Source organism: Nannobrachium achirus (genome assembly GCF_963921795.1).
Source record: "Nannobrachium achirus genome assembly, chromosome: 13".
Classification (NCBI taxonomy): domain Eukaryota; kingdom Metazoa; phylum Chordata; class Actinopteri; order Myctophiformes; family Myctophidae; genus Nannobrachium; species Nannobrachium achirus.
This window is the reverse complement of record NC_137833.1, coordinates 22,120,963-22,144,820: the sequence shown is the minus strand read 5'-3', so window position 1 is coordinate 22,144,820 and position 23,858 is coordinate 22,120,963. Positions and strand designations below refer to the sequence as shown.

Below are 23,858 nucleotides of genomic sequence, written 5' to 3'. Positions count from 1 at the left end.
TGTGTGTAGACTCTCTGGGTTACAAATGGATGAATTAACATATCGGATTTTGTTGTGTAGCCAGGCTATATTTAACACGACCACAAAATGGATTTTATAATGCACAAAACGTATTCAGTATATGGTTCGCATTTTAGAACTAAAGCATATTTGTGATTGTGAAAACAAGTATTTACGTGTTCTAGTTTAAAAAGCTATTCATTTTGGAATACCATAACTAATACCACAACACAAAATACCTGATCAGTGACACTAAAGGTTGATGCTTCCAATGCGAGCTAGAGAATCAGTGGATATGTGGGCTTAAAAAAGAAAAAGTAATATTCAAGATTAAACATAATTTGAAGTATAGCAGGCTATAGCACCCAAATTGAATTCACAGACTACATCTACCAGCTTCTCTCTTCATCTTTTAATCATTTAATTCCACTCCACCACGATTCTAAATGTCCTATTCTCCCTCTGTAAATACAAGAGCAGCAAATATTTTTTCCAGTTTACATTTGCTTAGCCGTCAGACGCCGCTGATCACAACAGCGTGCACGTTCCACCCAGGCAGCACAGGAGCGGAGTGCGCGGGCGCTAATCAAGCGCGAGGGCTCGGGTACATAACAGGCACACTTCACAGTGCGCCTAACAAGCACACTTCACACACTAATCACATGGAGGGGACTTGCTAGACATCTGCATCCTGCAACTTAGGTTTCCCGCCTGGCGGAGACAAGCCACTTGATTATGGAATTATCTTCCAAAGTATTAATAGGTAGTGTAGGGAATAATGAACACACCAACATAAGGGAAGAAGGGGGCGAGGGGGAGGAGGAGGAGTGGAGAGAGAGGTACAGTACAGAGAGAGAGAGAGAGAGAGAAAGAGAGAGAGAGAGAGAGAGAGAGAGAGAGAGAGAGAGAGAGAGGGACAAAGATGCTGATTGCTGGGGTGTTTTGGAGTTTGAACCACCTTATGTAAAGTGGTTTTCTGAAGTAATTGGAGGCTACTATTTAAATGTGTTTCCTGAATGCACGTACGCTTAACCTACATGCATTTTGCTCTCTCTCTCTCTCGCTCGTTCTCACACACACACACACATAAATGCACGCATGGCACACACTTGTTCTTGCTTCTCACTGAACTTCAATACAGCTTATATTGATCCCCCGCTGAGCCTCTGCAGACTTGATCACCTACCCTTCCCTTCCCTAGACAATGAACACATACAGAGCAAGAATACATGTATGCACAACGTGCACACATGCACACACACACACACGCACGCACACACACACACACACACACACACACACACACACACACACACACACACACACACACACACACACACACACACACACACACACACACACACACACACACACGCACACACACGCGCGTGCACACGTGCGCACACACACACACACACACAGGGGCGTCACAAGGGGGGGAAAGTGGGACTGAGTTACTAGGGCCCTCACAGCTCGGCATCGAGTGCCGTGCTGCGAGCTTGTAGATCTGCTAATTTTTTTTTAAGGTGTGAAAATGTGTGCAGATCTTTGAATATAATGTATTTTTTAAGCGAACATTTGTAACTCAAATTTTACTTCTGGAGGGGTCCCTGAAACAAAATATTTTGAGATGGGGGTCCATGGCCAAATACATATAATTTTGGGGGTTCCTTCACATGAAAAGGTTTGAGCACCACTGACATAATAGGTTTTTCAAAAATCCTTAGAAGGATTTGAAATATTCAAAGCAGCTGTGAGCTTGCTAGATTTGCTATTTTTCAATAGTTAAAGCGCAAAATAATTGAAGTGAATCCTTGTACCCAGGGCCCAGAATTTGGTGCGACACCCCTGCGTGCACACACACACACAGACACACACACACACACACACACACTCTGCAACCACCGGCATCCGGCACACACAGTGACACACTCCCAAAAATAACGCACACCATAAGCAACGCCCACACACGCGCAGAGCAACTATACTTCCCTATAGTACACCTATACTTCCCCTCCAGGTCCACGAGACATTGAGGAGAAGTCAGTTGTCCCCCCGGCCCCTCTCCGTGTGTTCTCTGTCACCAGTCCAAGGCTGAGTACAGATGCACACCTTGTGTAATCCCATCAGATTCATGTCAGACACACTGCTGTGGGTGCAGCAGACCCATGTGCCAGCCCTGTAATCCACAGCTAAGACTTCACACACCATGCAACCCACTCAAATGGAGACACACACACACACGCACGCACACACACACTCTCACACATACACACACACACACACACACACACACACACACACACACACACACACACACACACACACACACACACACACACACACACACACACACACACACACAGTAAACACTGATACACTACATACACAAATACACAGCCAAATCCTCTGTGTAAGGGTTAGGGATGGGACGATATGATTTTTTTTTATTGTGACAAAAGAAATCACGATTTACAATATTATCACGATAATCAAATCCATTATCCTGGGGCGGAACATTTGCCAAAAAATAGCCGATCTACAAGCTCACAACGCGTCACAACGTGACGGCTATGTTTTGGCAAAGACATTTGATAGAGAGTGAAAAAACTGTATTGAGTACGTATATGATAGTACCTTTACCAATTATAGAGGGTTTAAGTGGTAACGGATATGCAGTTCTGCAAATAAAAGGTGAATTGATCCCAGTGCATGACGGAGGACGATATCACGATAAATTAAATCTCCACGATACGATTATCGTGAGTGTTTTTTATCACATTATACAATAATAGTGCATATCGTCCCATCCCTAGTAAGGGTCCATTTTGTTTCATTTGTGTACACTCTGAGTTAAATTAACGCTGAGGATTTTGCTGTAATGTACCGTGCAAAAAGAGACATGCACACACCACTGAGACACGGATACAGTACATACAAGCGTGCATACACACACACACACACACACACACACACACACACACACACACACTGAGGCACGCACTAATGCGCGCCCTCTCAAACACGAGTGGGTGCTGATTGTCGCCTGGTTCAAACTGTGTAGACACAACCATTATTATTACTATGCCGAACATACCGTAAGCCGCGACGTCACCCGCTGGTAGCCTCTCAACACAACACACAACACAAACAAACACACATACTAAACAGTAGAGCGGGCAAATAATTAATAGCACATTGCTATCACCGCATGTTGAATTATATGGTTGGAACTGAGAAAATAAAAAGGAAACATATAAAAGGGGGAAAGAAGAGAATAACAACATTGTCTGGATACTGTACACTATGTACAAAACTGTTACTTTTCAGAAATTAAAAAAAGCAGATCTACAAAGCATTTCGAGCCGCGTTCGAGCTTGCATATCTGCTGCTTTTAATATGTTTGTGTGACGCTGCAGTATGTTGATCAATAGGGGGTGTTCATTCATGAAAAGAAACGCTAAAAGATAAAATACGGAGATAAGAGGTTTCTGCCCGATATGTTTGTTCTGAAAAGGAAAACAAGTGGAAAAAGGGGGAAAAGATAAATAAAGACGAAAGCATCCGTCTTTCATTTAAATGTTGTTCTGTGTCATTTCACTCCTGGCAGGCTCCTGTGCCCGTGGTGCTTGTCACTGGCTCTGCCAGCATGACCCATACGTTCACTCTGGCCTGTACACAGTCAAATCATCACTGTTCATTTAACTCTGAGTGAGAGAGAGTCACAATTTCTACTCTCTCAGAGTTACAAATCGTTGCAAAACTTTTTTCCGGGATTTTAACTTTTATATACAGTATATATTGTGTATATATATATATATATATATATATATGTATATTTTTGTATAACGGTATTAAAGGAACATTGTTGTCATACTGCAGTGTCACACAAAAGTAGCAAAAATCAGGTCACAAGGTCAATGTTGTGACAAGGTCACAACATTTTCTGAACGTTTTTAAGTGAAAGTTGTTTAGACTGTTGTATATATACTTAATCCATGACATGTATTAACAAGAGCTTGTGACTAAATAATTGGATCCATTGGACCCAGGTTATTTTTCTGAAAAGTCACTGTTTGGAAGAATCCTTGTATCTCCAAGTCCAAGTTTTAATGATGAATTAAAAAAAAAGAACGTTTCGGACGTATAAGGTTTCCACCCGACAGCCACTCTCCACATCTGTTACACAGCTAGTTCATAAATAACTACCGATGTAATTGTGAGTGAAAGTGTGTCTGTGAGCGTTTATGCCATTTTGGCAAAAGAGCCATTTTATTCTGTGGATTTGAAAGAGAAACATATAAATTAATCCACATGCAGTTTAGTGTTTTTTTATCTGCTGCAGAGGACAAAATCTAAATGGTTTTGTGCAAAGGTTTGATTATAAAAAAAAAAAAAAAGCTTAACCTAGTAATTAAAAATGTAACCATAATCTCGTAATGTTGTAATTGTACAATGCATTTCTCGAACAAGAGTAGAAAATAGAATGCTAGGTGACAAAATGTTCAACAAAAAGTGTATGAAAGATAATGCATTAAAAATAAATCAATAGATAAAATAACACTGTTACACACTTGTGTGCGCGCAAGTAGTGATGCTTGAAAGAAAAAAAATAATATAGCAAAACAACAAAAAAGAATACTTCATGCAGAAAATGAAAGGATATATTGAATAAATACATTTTCTCTTAAGCCATGATTAAATTGATCAGAGTCCAAATGGAACAATACATTGTCATTCATATACTGTACATGCAAAATACAGTGAAAGAAAGAACTAACAAAAAACGATTAAAAGGAACATCGGACAAGGAACCCCTGCTCATATCTCCCTTCAAAGAGATAAAATAAGGGAGAGAGAGAGAGGGAGGGAGGGAAGGAGAGAGAGAGGGGGAGAGAGAGGAGAGAGAGAGAGAGAGGAGAGAGAGAGAGAGAGAGAGTGAGCGAGCGAGAGAGAGGCAGGGTGCAAGACCCACACGGTGTAGTTCCAGCCAATTGCATTCCAGAGAAGTGACCATGGCCAGCGATAAACAAAGCACCATAGATCATCCCTCGCACAGACGGAGCCCAGCGCTGGAGGCAGCGGAAAGGGAGGATGGACAGAGTGAGAGAAAGAGAGACAGGCTAGAGAGAGAGACAGAGAGAGACAGAGAGAGCTCACCGCCTATGCATCTGCCCCTTGCTATCCTTCTGACGCTACATTATGAAGCCTTTCTGCATTTGGAGCACCATTAAGCCAGCCGCGTTGCATGCCTGCAGAATTTCACTCTGACAGGGAGTGTGAGCCAAAGAGAACGACGAGAGAGAGAGAGGGAGAGAGAGAGAGAGAGAGAGAGGGGGGGAGAGAGAGAGAGAGAGAGAGAGAAACAGAGGGGGGTAAGAATATACTCCCACAGCCACTGTGCCAATACGTCCCTTTCATATCTCCCTTCTGTTAAAACCACCTTAAATCATCCTGTTTTCCACACAAACAAACAAAAAAGAGCAACGAACACTTACCCCACTCCCCGAGACAAGCCAGTACCCATTCAGTGTTCATTTGAGCACGGCGCGTGACACCACAGAACACCCTCAGATATTTCTCACCAAAAAACAGATGTGCGGAGAGGAGCAGTGAGGTTTCTCCGTCTTTTGTTTTGTCAGCCTCCCTGGGTAGGCTTCCCTATTTGCATCAGCCAGCTTTTTTTTTACGGCTTTGAAGCAGGTGGATGACAAACACATCAATCTCTTCAGGCACATTGTGTGGTGTGCACGCTTTGACACACTCTTCTCTCTCGTCTCCATGTTCAGTATGATCACACATTCCAACTGGGTCCTCAGGAGCTTGAGAACTAAATATTTGCTGAAAGGAGCTGGTGGATCATTGCGCCGAATAAACCTTATCTAAACTGACAATGGCGAAACATCGGCGGAAGCGCTTCAGTTAAAAAGGCATTAGACATAATGATCAATGATTATTTGATTTTTCACTCTTCACTCGATTACTGCATCAATTTCCAAGTGCTAGTAAAACCCTTGTAACATAAATGACCCACCATAAAATAATCCAATGGTAAACGTCAAGGCAAACTCTAATATAAACGTCTTTGACATTTTATCGGTGACCTACTGTAACTCCAATATTAAACAGGCGGGAGAATGTTTACAAAATGTGCAAAGATTCTGCAAAAAGGGTCTACAAATAAATGTATTCATTTCATAGGCTATGTTTTTCAGTGTTCAGTTTTGCAAGCTGTGTAGTGGCATGAGAGGGTTTTCAGATGTTGGCTGCAGCGTTGAGGGCATTTAGACAGGGCATTTGTCTTGCTCCTCGTTTTTGGCAGCTCTGCGGTGGACGCTTCTTTGCCTTTGTGGCCACAGGGTCAGCCTGGGCGAAGATAAGTAACAGTATAATTCACTCCTCTTGAGCATGTGGATATGACTTGAGTGATATGGTTTTACATTAACCGAACTGATTTGACTTTTAAAACACTCCAACTCACTGTTTGCTTGTTTCCCTAATGTGCAGGAGAGACTATAGTTCTTTTCTGTGATGGGTTTGGTGGAGAGGCGAATTTCAAGAATAGAGTCATATAATATTATGTGCAGAACCCAGTGAACAATAGGGGCCATCTTAGCAGCATCCCAGACAAATTGACCATATTGTGGCATACATGCTTGTCCTTCAGTGTGTAACAGGGTCAAGGGCTTCAATGATCTGATGCCATAGTAGACTCAGTGTCATAGGCTCCAATGAAGTTCAAGTACGGTGGCTGATGTCAATAGGAAACTGTTATGTAACAGCTAACAATACCTTCAAAACAAATGGAAGGTCATTGTTTGTGTGAACAGAAACTGCTTTACTGAATACAATAAAATAATATGGTAACAATGAGTAAATTGTAATGGTTTTCCACAGATTCAATCTCCTAGTCTACAAACTGGATATGCAGCCAGTTTGTGAATAATGGTTGGAAATAATGTATTACCAACCCTTGGAGAATTGCCAACCCCTTTTGTCCTTTCCTACCAGGCCAAGACCGGGTCAAAATATTTCTGTTCCGTTTTCTCAAGGCAAAAATACTGCCTGGCATACAATATGCTTGACATATTATGTCTGTCTGACCATAGGTTGTAGCCTCATGGAACACTAGAGTCTCATTTACACTTTCTTGTACACTTACAATGTTGTAAGGGAAGTGTCATTCACCAAAGATAACCAATCTAGGTGTCACTCACCAAAAAGAATCTACAAGCTCACAATAGATCTGGTATTTTCGGCAAGGGGGAATAAACTAGTAAGATGCCTCAGGGAGACATGTGACCTCGCCCTAAAGGGCGAGATCGTGCCAATTCTTGGCCATCTGGCCAGTGATGTATATGGGACCAGTTATAGTCAACAATGGTATGTCAAAACATGCCCATATATGGGCAATTGGGCATTACCAAATATGGGCATGTCACCTGTGATATCACCTGTGATGTCACAAGTCACAGTGATGTGGCACAGAGTGACAGTGATGGGATCTCCATAGATGGGCATAAAAGGGATTCTGTTAGAGTGGTTCCCATGACATCACAACATACAATATATGTTATGCCCATACATGGAGATCCTTATCTGAACCATCAGGGATCTTCATTTAGGGTATAAAAGGGATTCTGGGGAATACCCATATATGGACTTTTACATAGGTGATGTCACCTTTGATATCACCTGTGATGTCACAGTGATGTGTCAAGGGAACCAGCCCATAGACTGTAAAAATGTATAGGCTACACACAGAGACAAGCTGTGACATTTCTCATGGTAAACTGCGACCTTCGGTCGCATTTAAGCATTACAGCCTGAGTCTGACAAGGTGCATGGGTGATCAAGAACTTACTTTTTTCCATGGTACAGTATGACTTGAGCAAACTGTAGGGTGGTCAACAGCATGCAGCATCCCCTCCAGCAGTATAGCAGGCTGTTTGTTAGCCGGGAGTAGAATGGATGAAGATGAAGCTTGGACCTCCTGGATGAGGGAGGTTAGGACCTTGCTCTTCTCGTTGTTGGCATCTTGGATGAAATGGTCCAGGATTCTGCATTATAGGAGACGTACAGTAACATGTTAGACTAGTAGTCTATAATCACGTAGGATAATTGCGCAGCTTATAATAGGTTAAATCGAATTACAGGGCTGCAATAGCAAATGTAGTAACAGTCTTTTTTAGCCATTGCAAAAATATTCAAGACAAGCTTTTAAGGCAGTGATTTTTAAACCTTTTCTCAAGGGCTCCCCAAGGACCCTCATAACTCAGTGTACAAATGGAACACGCTCTCTGAGTTAGAACCCCAAGGATCTGTTTGGTCCATAAAAATCCATCATTTAAACTGGGGACCCCCTAGAACCCTCCAAGGACCCCTGGAGTTCCCCCAACCCCACTTTGAGAACTATACTGCTTTTAAGGATTATTATGGTCTAATTTCCTTTTCATTTACTTGTTATTAATATTTCCTTTTTTGGAGCTTGGCTTTTTCTTCACGTTTCAGTTGACACGCAAAATCACTGCAAAAACCAAAAACCCTTCATGCTTAAATCAAATTCTGAAGCTATTTAGTGTCTTTTATTTATAGAGGGAAATATAACAGAGAAATATGAAGTAGGCCTACCTTTAACTTTGTATTTTCATTCCCTCTCCCCTCATTTTAAGCTACTCCTTTTAATTATAATTGCTGTCAGGTGGCTTTGAAGTATTTCTGAGGCATTGTACAGTGTCTTCAAGTTAATATTCGGACACCCTGACCCACTAGTCTAGGCTATAATGTCGAAAGTCATAACCAACATATCCACTGATGAACGTTGTAAAGTGGTTGGAAAAGGGTAAAGAATATAGCTTAAAAATTATGTAAAAAGAATATAATGTTGTCTTTTCCTCCTTCACTCCACCACTGACTTCAGGTCGCTTCAGGTCCAAACATTACAACAAGGATAATAAAGTTGTGGGGATTCAAGTTAGACGGCCTACTACGCAGAGGCGTCAATTGGGTATGACAAGCTATGCCAGCTGCCATACCTTGGCTACCGGGGGGAAACAATAAAATGTGCTGTAATCGTGCCTGTTGCTAAGGTATGGCACCATGACTGGTGTCTTGCACGCGCGCGAGGGCGCGCGTGCGAGATACCAGTCATGTTGCCATACCTTAGATTTTGCTGAACTGACGCCGCTGCTTACTACGTCACGTGTCACGTGGACGCTTTGTTTTTTATCGCGGGATGGAGCGTTGTGTAGTACAGTAGCTGTCAAAAAACAACGACAGTCTTTCTTATAAATCATATTATCTAGCGTATGCGCTGTCAAGAGGGGACTTTTAGATCACTTCAGCACGGGATCTTTTCTTGACATTGTGCAGTCAGTCAGCTGTTACACTGCTAAACCAGCAGTTAGCAAATACATGCTAAGGAGAGAGCTGTTGACAGTATAGTCTGTGATCATGGAAAGTTCACTGATTAAAGAAAGTCCTCTGCTGTTGCCTCTGAACAAGGAAAAGACGGTCTATGACGGATTTATTACTGTTCAGGTACTGTACTGTCAACCGCATCGTGGTTAATGTAATGTAGATGTTTTAGCCTGTTATTTAGACAGACGCATGCTAGGTTCATGGTTTGCTTACTCCAGACTGTTTGACTGGAGGTATCCAGGTAGAGGTACACTGCACTCTGCATTATAATGTGATTATGTATTTACCTTGCTTGTTGGCTTGTTGTAAGGGAGGCTACATTGTAGATTGATGTTAATGTATGGAGGTATCCAGGTAGAGGTACACTGCACTCTGCATTATAATGTGATTATGTATTTACCTTGCTTGTTGGCTTGTTGTAAGGGAGGCTACATTGTAGATTGATGTTAATGTATTTAGCTTGGCAGGGACTCAGGGAGGGTGGTTTTCAGCTCCAGCCTCCAGTAGGTCTGTTTTGAGTCAGTGTCCAGTGTTGCCAGATATTCTGCGAGAGAAATAAGCAACCAGGTCAGGGGAAAAATCAAGCCCAAGAGAAGCACTTGTGAGTTGTGAGCACTTTAGACCTATACATTGGTTATTTGAACATAGCCGATCTATCGTGTTGTGAGCTTGTAGTAGATCTGCTATTTTCAAATAATTGTGGGATATTAAAGGTCTGTCTATCTAAATAATCTTGAAATAAAATGTGGAATAATACAAATCTGGTATGGGGGCTCCCTGACCTGGCATGTAACATTTTCAGATGAGGTTAGAAAAGGGACAAAAAATAATACATCATTCATTTTGGGGGTCCATGACATTATATATTTGAGAACCACTGGTTTGAATGATAATTCAAAATGTGAAAGCAAGCCCAAATAAGCAACTACACCTTAGAAACTAGCCGCCCCCCCAAAAAAACGCAACCTGCAACTGCCAATATTTACAAGCAACTTTACAGAAAAAGAAGTCGAAAGTACCTTGTAATAAGTGGACATGGCAACACTGTGTGTGTCCCACACTCCCAGGTCTAGTGCTCCCAGACTCATTTAGTAAGACACCTCTGTCTTGGCCATCTGTCTTGACATCACAACATACAATATCTTTTATGCCCATACAGTTCATGGAAATCCCTATCTGAACCAGCCACCAGATATGTGCCATGTCTTGGCCATCTGGCCAGTGATATATATCGATAACATCAGGGATCTTCATATATGGGCATACAGTAAAAGGGATTCTGGGGAATACCCTTATATTCACACAGTGTGTGTCAGGTCAGGCGTGACCTTCAGAGATACACGGATATGTGGACAAGATGTGCTGGACATCACAGTGACATCAGTATGATGTCAGAGCGGCAAACCCGTAGACCGTAAAAATGTGTACACGTCTACACGGACACGGACAAGCTGTGACGTTTCTCATAGTAAACTTGAGACCTACAGTCGCAACTAATAGGATTTAAACCCATGAAAGAACTATGGCTTGTTTACATTGTTTTCCTTTTTCACTCAATTCATGGAGAAAAAAAAGGACACCATCTCTGATAGTGTACAAATGCCGGGTCTATTTGGTTACATTTTTACACCATCAGAGTTACGAAATGGGTTAAAGTGAACACAGAGATTTTAAATGGGTGGGATCGACTGCTTTTACATAACAGCTTATATGTGTCAGAGCGAGGCAGAGAGACCCTGACAACGGCCTTGTGAGACTAGATCTACTGCAGCGTTGCTGTCATGGGATTAATGTACAACTGTGTTCATTTTTCTTGGCAGGAAAAAGACTTCAGAATAAGAATCCTGCTGCCGCTAGATCACCAAGTCAAACGGGCCAGGTATACATCTTATTACCTCCATTTTCATAAGAGCTTGAACTGAAGTGTCTAGCATAGGGAGACCGCACAGATGCTGCAGTGCTGTATACGATACAGGCCTTGCACTTTAAAGATGGGAGGTAATGCATGCTATTGTTGTCATCAAGGGAATACACTGGTGCACACCTTCTCTGGTGATGAAGGCAGCTATATGGTCTGCTAGAGAGCAGGCTATTTCTATTCTGATATTAGAACAATGATTTCCTTTTAGTTTTCATTTATATCACAGGCATTATTTTCACAAACAGATCATTTAAACATCACTATTGTAGTGGTGGGTCTTGTTATGTGAGATGGATAGACACTAATAACCCAGGTTATTGATTGGCTGGACACTGTAACACAATGGAAATGATAACTAAGGGAGACTAACCCATCACCTTAGATTTTAATCACTTTTACCATTATCATTAGCTATTCAAAAATGGCAGATATACAAGCTCATAGTGTGGCACTCGTGCCTCTGCTATGACCTTTTAGATCTGCTGTTTTTAAAGAATCATGAAAATGTATTCAAATCTATGAATATATACTGTATGTATTTAAATCCACTTGTGTAACTCAAATCTTTGCTTCTGGGGGGTCCCTGGAACAACATTTTCAGATGGATGTCCTTGACATGAAAAAGTTTGAGAACCACCGATCATAGAAACATACGTTTTTCAAAAACCTTAGAAGGATTTAGAAGGCATTTTGTAGAATCAGCCTCAAGTCTTAATAGATTAAAGAATATTTTATCTGCAACAGCAAGGATGCTCTTTCAACGTAGCTTTCTCAATGATCATGCCAAAACTACCTGCCAGACTACCTGCCTGATTACCAATGAGGAAGAGCATGACCACTAACCACATCCTTAGCGACGCAATTCAATTTCAATTCAAAGGAGCTTTATTGGCATGAGAAAACATGCGTTTACACCAACTCGATGCACCCAACTCCCTCCCACACAACTCCAGTACAACTCAGTTACCACTTTCTGTGGCCGTAATGTGTATCTGATGCTGTGTTGTCCTTGTAGGTTTCACTGTTGTTGGCAGCTCAAACACCTGTTGCGTGGCTACGAGCAGATAGTGAAACAGGTGAGTTCGAAAACGCCAAACCAGCTGTTCTACTACATTATACTGTCATACTTTTGTGTGTGTATGTTTTTTTTCCTTCTTTTTTGTGAGTGTGTGTGTGTGTGTGTGTGTGTGTGTGTGTGTGTGTGTGTGTGTGTGTGTGTGTGTGTGTGTGTGTGTGTGTGTGTGTGTGTGCTGTTATTGTTGTTGTTTCATGGTGTACTCAAAGTGTAATTCAGACCGATGTGTCTTGTCTTTTCAAGGTTTTAGTGCTTAAATGGTATGTTCCATCGTACGTAGGGCTGTCACGATTTTGAATCGAACCGAAATTGACGTTCGATTCTGTGAATCGAAATCACAATGCGAATCACGATTCACTTCCGTGCATGCAAATGTCAGTTGTCAGGGCATAAAACTCAAAGTTTATATTGTTTATGTAAACCTTTTGTTATTCTCAATCTCGTTAGTTATTATTCAAATTAAAGTGACTTATTGGGAAAGAGTTTTTCAAGAGAATAGCCTAAAGTCAAATAGCACTCAGTGCTGAAAAAAAGAGGTTTAAAAATAGTATATCCTATATTAAATATCCGATTCGATAAAAATCAAATCGGATCGACTCGTAACCTTAGAATCGAAAGTTGAATTGAATCGTGGATTAGGCATATTGTGACAGCGAGTCAGAAATTGCCAATCTACATGCTCAGAATGCACAGATGTGAGCTTGTAGCTCTGCTATTTTCTGAATAAAGTATAAATCAGGCTTAAACAGTTTTGTTTTGTCGCAAATCTTTGGTCTGAACGAGGCTTTCTACATGTGCCATCTGCAGCTGACTTCCGGCTGGCCATGCAGTCATGTGTGTATTTTCTGACATCCTATTTGCTTGCTCCATTCTGTCCAGCCATGTCCCCCATGCTTCCTGTCACCTATCAAAGTCCGCCTCACTTGGAAGCAAGAGGGAAAAAATATTTTTCACTGCTTAATTAACATTGCCTTGAAAATGTCCCTATTTGTTATGGGGCCCCTCAGGGTTATTTGGGCGAGATTGATATTTCACCCCGGGCTGCAAAGTTCATTATTTTCACAGCCTTTAAGCTATCATTAATTATTAAAGCTGGTGGCAGCCCCCATTAATCACAAACAGTGTGTTTGATTTGAATGGCTGGCTGACGAGGGAAGAAAAAAAGAGAGAGAGAGACACTGCCACTTCATTATCCTCGCCATTCATGGATGTCTGTTCTTCTCATTTGACTCTTCACAGAGGCTGCAGCACTCGGCCGATCTCGTCAGCTTTCTCCTGGAACTGAAGACTGTCATGGTAAGGTGGCATGAATGACGCCTTGGTTCATGGGGTCACGTAGACATTTGGCCCGTATGGAAATGGAAAATAACTTGGCCTTTGGCCATCATCAATAGCCTCTACTGTGAGCGACACATGTACAGTATGTATATAGTCTACAGTAGCTTTTTATGTAAAAAAAAAAAAAAATGATATTGGCAACAGACCATGGTAAAAGATCGTATATCGATACATACAGTACATAAAATGGGATCTTTGTAGCAGGGTTTTAGAGATTGGTCTTAATCACAAATTAGAAATTAAATTAAATTAAGCAAAAAAGATTAACATACATTAATATTAACATGTTATGTGTGTCTGTCATAGGAAGTAGCGATGAAGAGCCATCCTGAGTGTCGGTCCATCCCTCCTCCTCAGTATTACTCCCAGCTCATCTCTGAAATGGAGGCGCTTGGCTGGGACAAGTAAGTTGCTCTTACTTTAATGTAGGAATATTGTGTCATTTAATACCGTATGTTCGATTCTGACTTTACCATCAACACAAAATGTGTGTCCAACGTTTCAGTTGGAAACCACTTAAAGGCTCGCTATCAGCCCCGAAATTATAATAGTATGATACAGTAGGTCATGTGGTCTCTCTCCCGTGTGGATCCTCAAACAGTCTCAGTGTAATCTGCCCAACAACAGCTGACCTGTACAGTAAGTAGTCATACAGTCAGGCTATACAGACAATTAATTTGATTGGCTTATAATTGCGCATCCCCACAATGACATCATAAAAATATTAACTTGTTTTTTAAGATGATTCTTAACACTTCGCCAGCCGAAATAGAATGGCTAGTTGGTAGATTAGCCGTGACATTTCTATTATTATATTATGATCTGAACCGCATTCATTTTACAAGACCTTCAGCGCTGTATCACGTGGTCTTCATCCCCCATAACCATCAGGCGATCCCCGTTGTATTCTCACCACAGTCACCAGCGGAATTCCTCCATCTGCATTGGCTTAGAGTGGCGGTTTTGGCCGACGCATCGTCTCCCCGTGCGTTTTGCGCGCGTGATCCGTTCACGTAAATGTCTGCTCAAATAATCCAAGTATGACTCTAGAGTAGAAATGAACTTTTTCGCTAGCTTAGCCCCCTTCACTCCAGCTATGCGAATACTAACGTCTAAACAGAAAATGGACGGCAGCTGGGAACATATTACAGGGAAAGTACCTGACGTCACTTCTGCTTCATGTCAGACGAGCCATGCGCTATCGATGGACGAGCGGTGACTAGGGAAGGTTAGACGATCGCCGATCGCCGGCATCGGAGACTCTTGAGAGAAGTATTTTACAGAATTCGATCAAAGAGGTGCATGCAGTTCCATAGAACAGAGCCTTTGCAGCTGCACTATCTCTGGGCACAAAAAAACTACTTTCTATTGTCTCTGAATGTAAATATCACCAGCGGCTTAAATGAGTTCACAGTGGAAATCAAACCGGTTATCAAATAATTATGTTTCCCTAATGAGTAACATGGTAATGTTCCCCATACCCCAACTCGCTTGATCCCAAGACACACCGAAACTAATTTGCCTGTAGAATTGCTTGCTGACGGAGCTTGTTTAGTGTGTGATCCAGAAACCAACTTTGGGTTTTCCCTGATCTCCACAGAGGACTAAGAGATAGCATCACTGTAGGGATGGGGTGCTGCAGGGGTGGGGGTGGGGCAGGAGACTGTATGAACACACACCAACCTTTTTATAGGCCAAAATGAGGCTACCGGAATTGATTAACTGTAGCCTTAAGCTAGGTAGTGACATTACTGGGACTCATTTACAAATACAAAGCACGCAAGGAGCTGAAATGAACAGAGATGGATGGATAGCTGATTAGATAGATGTAGATATACTCAGTCATAAGGGATCGGACCAAAGAAAACATCTAAACACAAACAAATCTCAACTCTGACTTAGTTACATTACTAACCCATGCGTCTTCTTTTTTTTCTTTTTCTGTTGCTAGCTTAAAACACAGACTAGGATAGCGTTGCTCCACATTACCGGACTGCGCTTAATGACTTCTTTATTTTTAGTTATTGAGTAATAGTTAAATCCAGGTCACGTTTAATAACTCTCCTGCCCACGCAGCAACGGCGACAAGACCCCGCTAATACTGTCATCTCCTTCTGTCAGGGCGGGGTGTGGGGACTGGGGAGGATGTGAGGTTGGGAGATGATCTATCCTCCCCGAGCCTGGATTATGCCTCGACTCCCCACGCTCATTTTCCACTTTTCCCTATTAATGACCACCGTCTGCAATTATGATATTGGCTAAAATGCAAATGGCTCTTAATTGAAGACTCTCAGGTTTTAATAGGAGGGTGGTAGGGGTGAGGGAGGGGGAGGCTGAAGGTATACGCGGAGGGAAGGGGGGGGGACCGCCATCATTTGGACGTGGCGTTATGCTTAGGAGGCATTATACACAGCGGGCCTCAATCTCCAAAGCACTCGAGATTCGTTTAGCGTCTTAATTGGCACGGGCCACGCTAATGGCCGCCAGGGATTTTTCAGCTGTAATTCTACCCGCTGATTGGGCCAGGTAAGATTATTTTTTTCTCCCTGTCCCTCTCCCCTCTCTCTCTCTCTCTCTCTCTCTTTCTTTATATCTCTATCTCTCTTCTCTCTATCACCTCTCTCTCCCTCTCTCTCTCTCTCTCTCTCTCTCTCACCCTTACACGTTTTCTCTCACCCTCTATTTTTTTTTAGAGTTTGGAGAGAGTGGTCATTTTAATTGGTTGGAGAAGGCACGTTGTGTGTTAATTAATGGGAAAAATGAGGTCAAGTAGCCTGGCCGCCGGCGCCGGTGCCCCCAAACACAAGCCTGGCATAGCTGGGCCTCATTATGGGCACAGCTGGCACTTCATGTCCGCAGCGTCTTTGTGTGTGCGTGTGCAGAGTATCTGTCTTCACAGGGTCTTATCACAGCACTGTCACACTGTCAACGTGTCTTGTTCTTTTTTTGTGAGGCCAGAAAATACATGTACAAGCAGGCTAGGCTGAGCTGGAACAAGCGACCTAATTAGGGCCCCACATGAAATGCGGGAGCCAATGGTCTGTCTGTCTGTCTGTCTGTCTGTCTGTCTGTCTGTCCGTCCACGAATGTTCTTCTTCTTGTGGACACTAGGGCGGGGCACTTTCTGACATGTCAGAGTTGTACAGTAGTTGCTGTTTGTAAAAGTTTGTCGGTGCACTGCATAGTCCTTGTTTAGACAGGTTAAAAAGAGCATCACAGAGTCTAGTTGAACACATGGGATTACTATATTGTCACTGCCGGATGGAAACCTTGTATGTCCAAAACCGTTCCTTTTCTATTTACTATTTTAAATGATTACACACGATGCGTTGTGAGCCTTTTCTATTTACTATTCGTATGACTCTTATGACCTCATTGTGGTCATGCCAATGAGGTCATACGAGGGCATACTCAATTTTCAAATTATGTTAACATTTATTCATGCTAAACGTGCACAGATTAAACACGTTTTAATATTGCTCAATTCTCAGTGACAAAGAAATTCTTTAAGAAAAAGGAAAAAAGTTACAGTACATAAATAGATTTGGTGGGCTTAGGCTGGCTTCTGAGGTGAAAATGTAAACTATATATTTAATGTTTGTTAGTTGTGAATCATTGCAGAAACACAGAAAACTATAACTACGATCGTTACTTAAATTTACTTGTTCCCTCATGCCTAATGGTCGACGCTTATAATGAGTGACGTGCTTGAATAGACTACATATGTGAGTCTGGCGCGTCTTTTTTTTATCCGTGACAGTGTGTACCAAGGTGTAGATTGCTTTGTTGACTCCCATGTGTGTAAACATATTGCACTGGAATCATTTAATGAAACAAAACCCCACCCACAGTCTATATAGCACATACTGTAGATGTTGTGCGCTGCAAATAGCAGATCTACAAGCTCACGTGTCGCACTGCCATGCATTGTGAGCTTGTAGATTAGCTATTTTCAGCCCACAACACCAGCGTGCGATGAAGTATAAATCAGGCATAAGCTTACATTGATGCAGAGACACATGCATAACAAATAGAGATGCAAAACGTCTCTCTCTCACACACACTCACACACACACACACACACACACACACACACACACACACGAGAGAGCCGTGAAAGTGTCGCGCGGCGCGCTCTAAGCAGCTCACTTGGCTGCGGAGTTGCAAATGGGAAGCACTCATCAGTGTCCCCAGCAGGACGCCTGACTGTCACGCTGCTTCTTTCCATCATCGCCAAGCAGTCCCTGCTACCCTGGGCGGGAGACCCCACAGGAGAGGAGAGATGGGGAAACGAGGCACAGCAAGGAGGGATGCACCGATAAGAGTTTTTTTTTTTCACTGCAGACGCCACCTGGGAGTGCAGATATTTGGAGAGATGGAGAGATGCAACAGAGACTGGAAAAGTAGCCGTGAAGTGAGGGTGGCAGAGGGAAGTTTGTTGGTCACTGTGGTGTGATGGCATCTGTACAGGTGTAAATGTGAAATACAGATGTGTTTCATGATGCGGTTGTGATTAGAGCCAGGTCGATTTCACCTGTACTGTCCTGATTTTTTTTTTTCTTTTTTTTTTTTTACCACTTTCATCCTGGCGTCCCTATTTTGGTCTTCAAAAAGTCTTCAAACATTATTATCTATATATGTGTATATTTTGTTTTACGAAATATCTGCCCGGCACATCGGTAATTGGTGGGTTTGGGCTCTCCAAATTCAGGATCGGCATCAGACTAAAAAAATATAGCATTGGTCGCGGTCAGGCATTAGTTGTGATCTCTTCCTGTCTCCTAGTAGATAAATAGAGTGTGTGCATGTGTGCGCTGCTTTTTAACATCCATCCTCGTGAGGACTAAAGAGGGATCGTGTGTGTGTGTGTTCATTTGTGCATGTGTGGCCTTCTGTGACTGTCTGCGCGTGTTTCCGCAGTATTTGATGGCGTGTAAGTGCATGTCGACGCTGTCACTTTTTTATGAGTCGGCATGAAGCCGCGTCTTTCTCAGCCGTCTCGTCACCCATCATTCCATCAGTCCCAGAGTGCACGTCAGCCAGCCGTTCAATCCCCTCGCATCACTCCTCACTAACGCACTCCATAAATCCTCCGCAGATATACGGCAGTCTCAGCCGCCGTGGTGAACACACGCCACGGCCCGTAAATCTGATTTGTCCTTTGTTTCCAACCTTAGAAGGCTAGAGTTCACTTGTTAAGTGGAGTAACATGTACTGTATAACTTGATGACATGATCATCAGGTAATGTGATTATACCAGGGGGAAGATTTATTTCCAAAAGGTGCACAGAAATTGTTAAAATTATGTTTTTATTCACCAGTTCGTTAAGTATACCTAGTTTTCTTTAAAGATTTTTTTTTTTGGGGGGGGGGGGACTTTTATGCCTTTATTGATAGGACAGTAGACTGACAGGAATTGGAGACATGAGGCAAAGGTTGTCCGGATCGGGAACCGAACGGGAACCGAACCGGCGACGCCGCCAGGCATCCCATGACTATGTGGCAATGCCTAAGTGGTATGCGCCTGGACCAGTAGGCCAGCGGGCACCCAAGTATACCTGGTTTTCACTTAAAGGGGCACTCCACCACTTTTCAACCTATCTTCATATAATAGGTCCTCACTAATGTTCATGATAAAATATCACAATTCTTTTCTACTCAGTTTGGGTCTCATAGGAGAGCTGTGGGTGGGTCAAATCCTTCCTACCGGTGACATCATCAATGGGAAATGCAAGCTAATAGAAACTGCAGGCTTTCTATTCCTGAAAAAGTTGCAATGTTAAAGTGGAAGCCATTGTTCTCGTGATAATAAAAATCTATTTAAAAAAAAGATATATATTATTTATTTATTTTTGTCAAACGATGATGTCACCGGTAGGAAGGATTTGACAGCTCTCCTATGAGAACCAGACTGAATAGAAAAAAATTGTGCTATTTTATTATGAACATTAGTGAGGACCTATTATATGAAAACAGGTTGAAAAGTGGTGAACTACTCCTTTAAGCACCAACCACCTGAACTGAAGCCACGGCCACAGCTGTATGATAAGTGGAGGGGATGATTTTAGTGTGCCAGTGGTAAAGCGGTGTATTTCGATTGGGCCTTTTAACTCCAAGACTTTCAGCTTTCAGGAAGAAACCAAAAATACACAGGGAAGACATATTGGCATATTATAACCACACCTGGGGGTCTATTAGTGTAATGTTAACTCCATAGATAGATACATACAAAACTGAAAAAAGTACAAAACTATAGCAAATATATATAATTGTGGGGGTCCTTGACATGAAAAAGTTTGAGAACCACTCATATAGCAACATAGTTTACAATACAACAGTCCTTAGTGTGAGTTAAAGTCTGAGAGTACACATTCACCATGAGGATTTAGGATATTACACATACAGTACCTGCCGGCCGTGGATTGAAATCTCATGAGATAATTCTCTCCTGTGTGTACCCTACGCTGTCTCCCATTCAGTTTCCTGCAAGGGAGACAAAGTAGGTTTTATGAAACGTAACTAATCAAATAGGTAAATACAGCCGTAGTTTGGTGGCTAAAGCGTTCTTATATGGCCATTAAGCTCCTCTGTAGTCTGACTGCGGTGGAGGCAGGAGTGATGAATGAGAAGGACTTGTTTACGGCTCAATATAGCTTAAGAGCTGCTGTGATTTATGATGGAGAGTGTCTGCTGTCGTTGGACTATATTACATGTACTGTACCACTGTGTGTATGTGTTCTCAGGTTGGTCTTCATAGACACAGAGTTCCGTACATTGAGATTGAAGGCCGACGACTCCTCTGGACGGCTGCATGTCCTCACTGTTGTGCTGAAGCCCAAGGTACAGTATGTACTGTAACTATCACACACATTTTGCATCCTTCTTTTTTTTGGGGGGGTGGCTTTTGTGCCTTTATTGATAGGACAGTAGACTGACAGAAAATGGGTGGAGAGACGGGGAGTGACACTCGGCAAAGGTCGTCCGGATCGGGAATCGAACCGGCGACGCCAGCCAGGCATCCATGCCTATGTGGCAATGCCTAGGTGGTATGAGCCTGGACCAGTAGGCCAGCGGGCGCCCCCCTAAATCCTTCTTCTAAATCAGTGGTTCTCAAGCTTTTTCATGTCAAGATCCCCCCAAATTACATGCATTTGGCCACGGACCCCCATCTCAAAATATGTTGTTCCAGGGACCCACAGAAGCAAATATTTGTGTTACAAATGTTTGCTTTTAAAATATATATATTCAAAGATTTCACCCACAAAAAACAAGATTTTTCAAAAATAGCAGATCTACAAGCTCGCAGCGCGGCACTCGGTGCCGTGCTGTGAGCTTGTAGATCTGCTATTTTTTAATAGTTAAAGCATAAAATAATGGTTAAAGTGGTTCCAGGTCTTAAAGGGTTAAACACACAATTAGGCCTGAGTCCAATTTAACGGTCACGCTAAATTAAACATACATGGTAACTCACAAAGAGACACTCGCTGGATTTCACTTATTCACACATAATAAAAAAGTTACATTAAAAAGACACATGGACACACACACCTAAGCCCTATTTTATACCTTTACAGTGTAATGTTGTACTGTTGCACAACAATAATGTGAAAATAGCTGATCTACAGTTGTGTTGTGTTGTGTGCTTGTAGATCAAAATAAAAGTATCAAATAAAACAATTTAATTTATATTTTATTAATATCGATTATTTTCATAACCAATCAAACTGATTAATTTGATTGATTTGTTGCACCCTTAAAACACACACTCACACAGAGTGAATCTTCGCACACAACAGACTACACGTAAAGAAATATTCTTATCGCTTCATATCATCCGGAGACATGATTAAAATGACACATTATTCACACACACTGATCTGCAGTCAGTCCGGATGGACGAGTCAAATGTGACCAAACATCTCCACACATGCGGTCTGTTCAATTTGTTGATAGTAAATGGGTGATTTCCATTCTGCAGGCTCTAGATCTAGGTCATACTGCACGGACAGGAGGGCACGCTGTGACCGAGATGTAGAACAGATAGAGCATCTCCATGTAGACCTCAGCATGATAGAAAAGCCATATATCTCCACAGACATGCATCAGGGAGGATATCTGGCATTCGTACATGTCGTCGTTGTCGAGTGGAAACCTTGTATGTCCAAATACCATTCGTTTTGTATTTATCATTTTAAAAATTATTTAGACTAGTGAACTACTTTCGCGCGACAGCCTTGTGTGATGAAACAGGGCTTTACATCGCGAAAAAACATGGAGATACCAGGTTTCTGCCCGACAGTGACGATGTGCTTCTTTAACCACTTGAACCCTAGCATCCCGATTCTGGGGGGAACATTTGCCGAAAATAGCAGCTCTACAAGCTCAAAGTGCTTTTCGAGCTTGTTGATTGGCTGTTTTTGGTGAAGAGATTTGTTGTAGAGGGAAAATAAAGCCAGACCAAGTACATATAGCCAAGTTTAGAGGTCATGTTTACAATGTATCAAGGGTCTAAACTAAAGTGATTAGAAATCTCCATCGTCACAGACCCTCCATGTGTACAAGAAAACACAATATTCAGCTACAAATACCTCAATGACAATTAGGTATGTCAAGCACTTGAGTACTTACATGTCCAAGTACTATTCTGCCATCGCTCAGGTTCTTTCTCTAAACGCCTCACATTCAGGACAGTCCCTCCAGTACAGTACAGTAGGTTGCATACAGACACACATGCGATGCGAGCACACACACACCCACACACAGCCAGGTGGGTGACAAGGCCAGGTGAGAGGATGGCTTCAAGGCAAACGGATGCCACCTAAACCCAGGTGAGATCCACAGGGACCGGGGAGGGTGCTGAGACGTGACCCTTTGCCCACCACACACACACGCACACACACACACACACACCCACACACATACACGCACACACCTTTAGATATAAATAGTCCAGAGTCCTCGCTGAGATGCAGCTGGCTGGCAAAGCCCTCGCCAGGTCACCTCTCAGAGGGCACAGCCAGAGAGAGAGGGGTAGAGTGAGGGAAGAGGAGGGAGGGACTGCAAGGAGGCAGGCAGGGGTGTCGCACCAAATTCTGGGCCCTGGGTACAAGGATTCACTGCGAGCCACCCATGAATGTTCTTCATGGGGGGAACTGGGAACGCATTGTTATGCATTGTTTTGTGCTTTAACTATTGAATTTTTTTTTTAAATCTTGAAAATGTGTGCAAGTGTTTGAATATTTCAAATCCTTCTAAGGTTTTTTGAAAAATCTATGTTTCTATGTCAGTGGTGCTCAAACCTTTGCATGTGAAGAACCCCCAAAATGATATGTATTTGGCCACGGACCCCCATCTCTAAATATCTAGTTCCAGGGACCCCTCAGATGCAAAATTTGAGTTATAAATGTTCGCTTAAAAAATACATATATTCAAAGATTTTGACACATTTTCACGACTTTTCAAAAATAGCAGATCTACAAGCTCGCAGCGCAGCACTGTGAGCTTGTATATCTGCTATTTTTCAATAGCTAAAGGCGGCGGCCCCTCCACCTTGGGCCCTAGTAACTCAGTCCCACTCCCCCCCCCTTGTGACGCCCCTGGAGGAAGGGGTGTGAGGGAGCGGGGGGTGGACAGAGCCAGAGAGGGGAGGTTAGGCAGGGGGACGACAAGGCAGTGAGGGGTGGAGGAGTCGGGGAGAGAGCGGGGAGAGAAGGAGGGAGTGGATGTCTGTCCCTGTCCGTTCCCATGACTCTCCTCTGGCCTATATCTGTCCTGTGTGCTGTCTCATCCTACACGTTGTGTCCTTCACCACAGCACCCTGCAGAGACACCTGACTACTCAGCCCACCTACCTGTCCCCCTGGACCTCACCTGGACACCGCAGGTACTGCGCACACACACACACACACACACACACACACACACAGACACACACACACACGTTAACCCTCCCAAAGTTATCATCGTCATTGTCACGCCGCTGGAGAGCTCATCCGAGGACGACCTAGTCCTAGACAGAGAGAGACATTGCAAGAGGTTAAGTTGATTTGGAAAGCCAAATTGCCTCAAAACAGCTGCTTGTTTTGCCAGCACAATTCACTCACTA

General features: G+C 42.7%; 2 protein-coding genes across 3 annotated transcripts in view; both read left to right on the top strand.

The window, feature by feature from the left end:
- Nucleotides 1-23,858, top strand: part of LOC308297104 (tubulin beta-4B chain) — a 334,969-nt gene that overhangs the window by 161,350 nt on the left and 149,761 nt on the right. The window lies entirely within an intron of this gene.
- Nucleotides 9,454-23,858, top strand: part of fancl (FA complementation group L) — a gene marked incomplete at its 5' end in the record, with an annotated part of 27,912 nt that continues 13,507 nt past the window's right edge. For both annotated transcript variants that reach the window (XM_080740200.1, XM_080740199.1), the window contains 7 exons: nt 9,454-9,540; nt 11,241-11,299; nt 12,357-12,417; nt 13,656-13,712; nt 14,061-14,158; nt 20,498-20,594; nt 23,568-23,636. In XM_080740200.1, coding sequence (XP_080596326.1) covers nt 9,454-9,540; nt 11,241-11,299; nt 12,357-12,417; nt 13,656-13,712; nt 14,061-14,158; nt 20,498-20,594; nt 23,568-23,636 — 528 coding nt within the window. The remainder of the gene's footprint in view (nt 9,541-11,240; nt 11,300-12,356; nt 12,418-13,655; nt 13,713-14,060; nt 14,159-20,497; nt 20,595-23,567; nt 23,637-23,858) is intronic.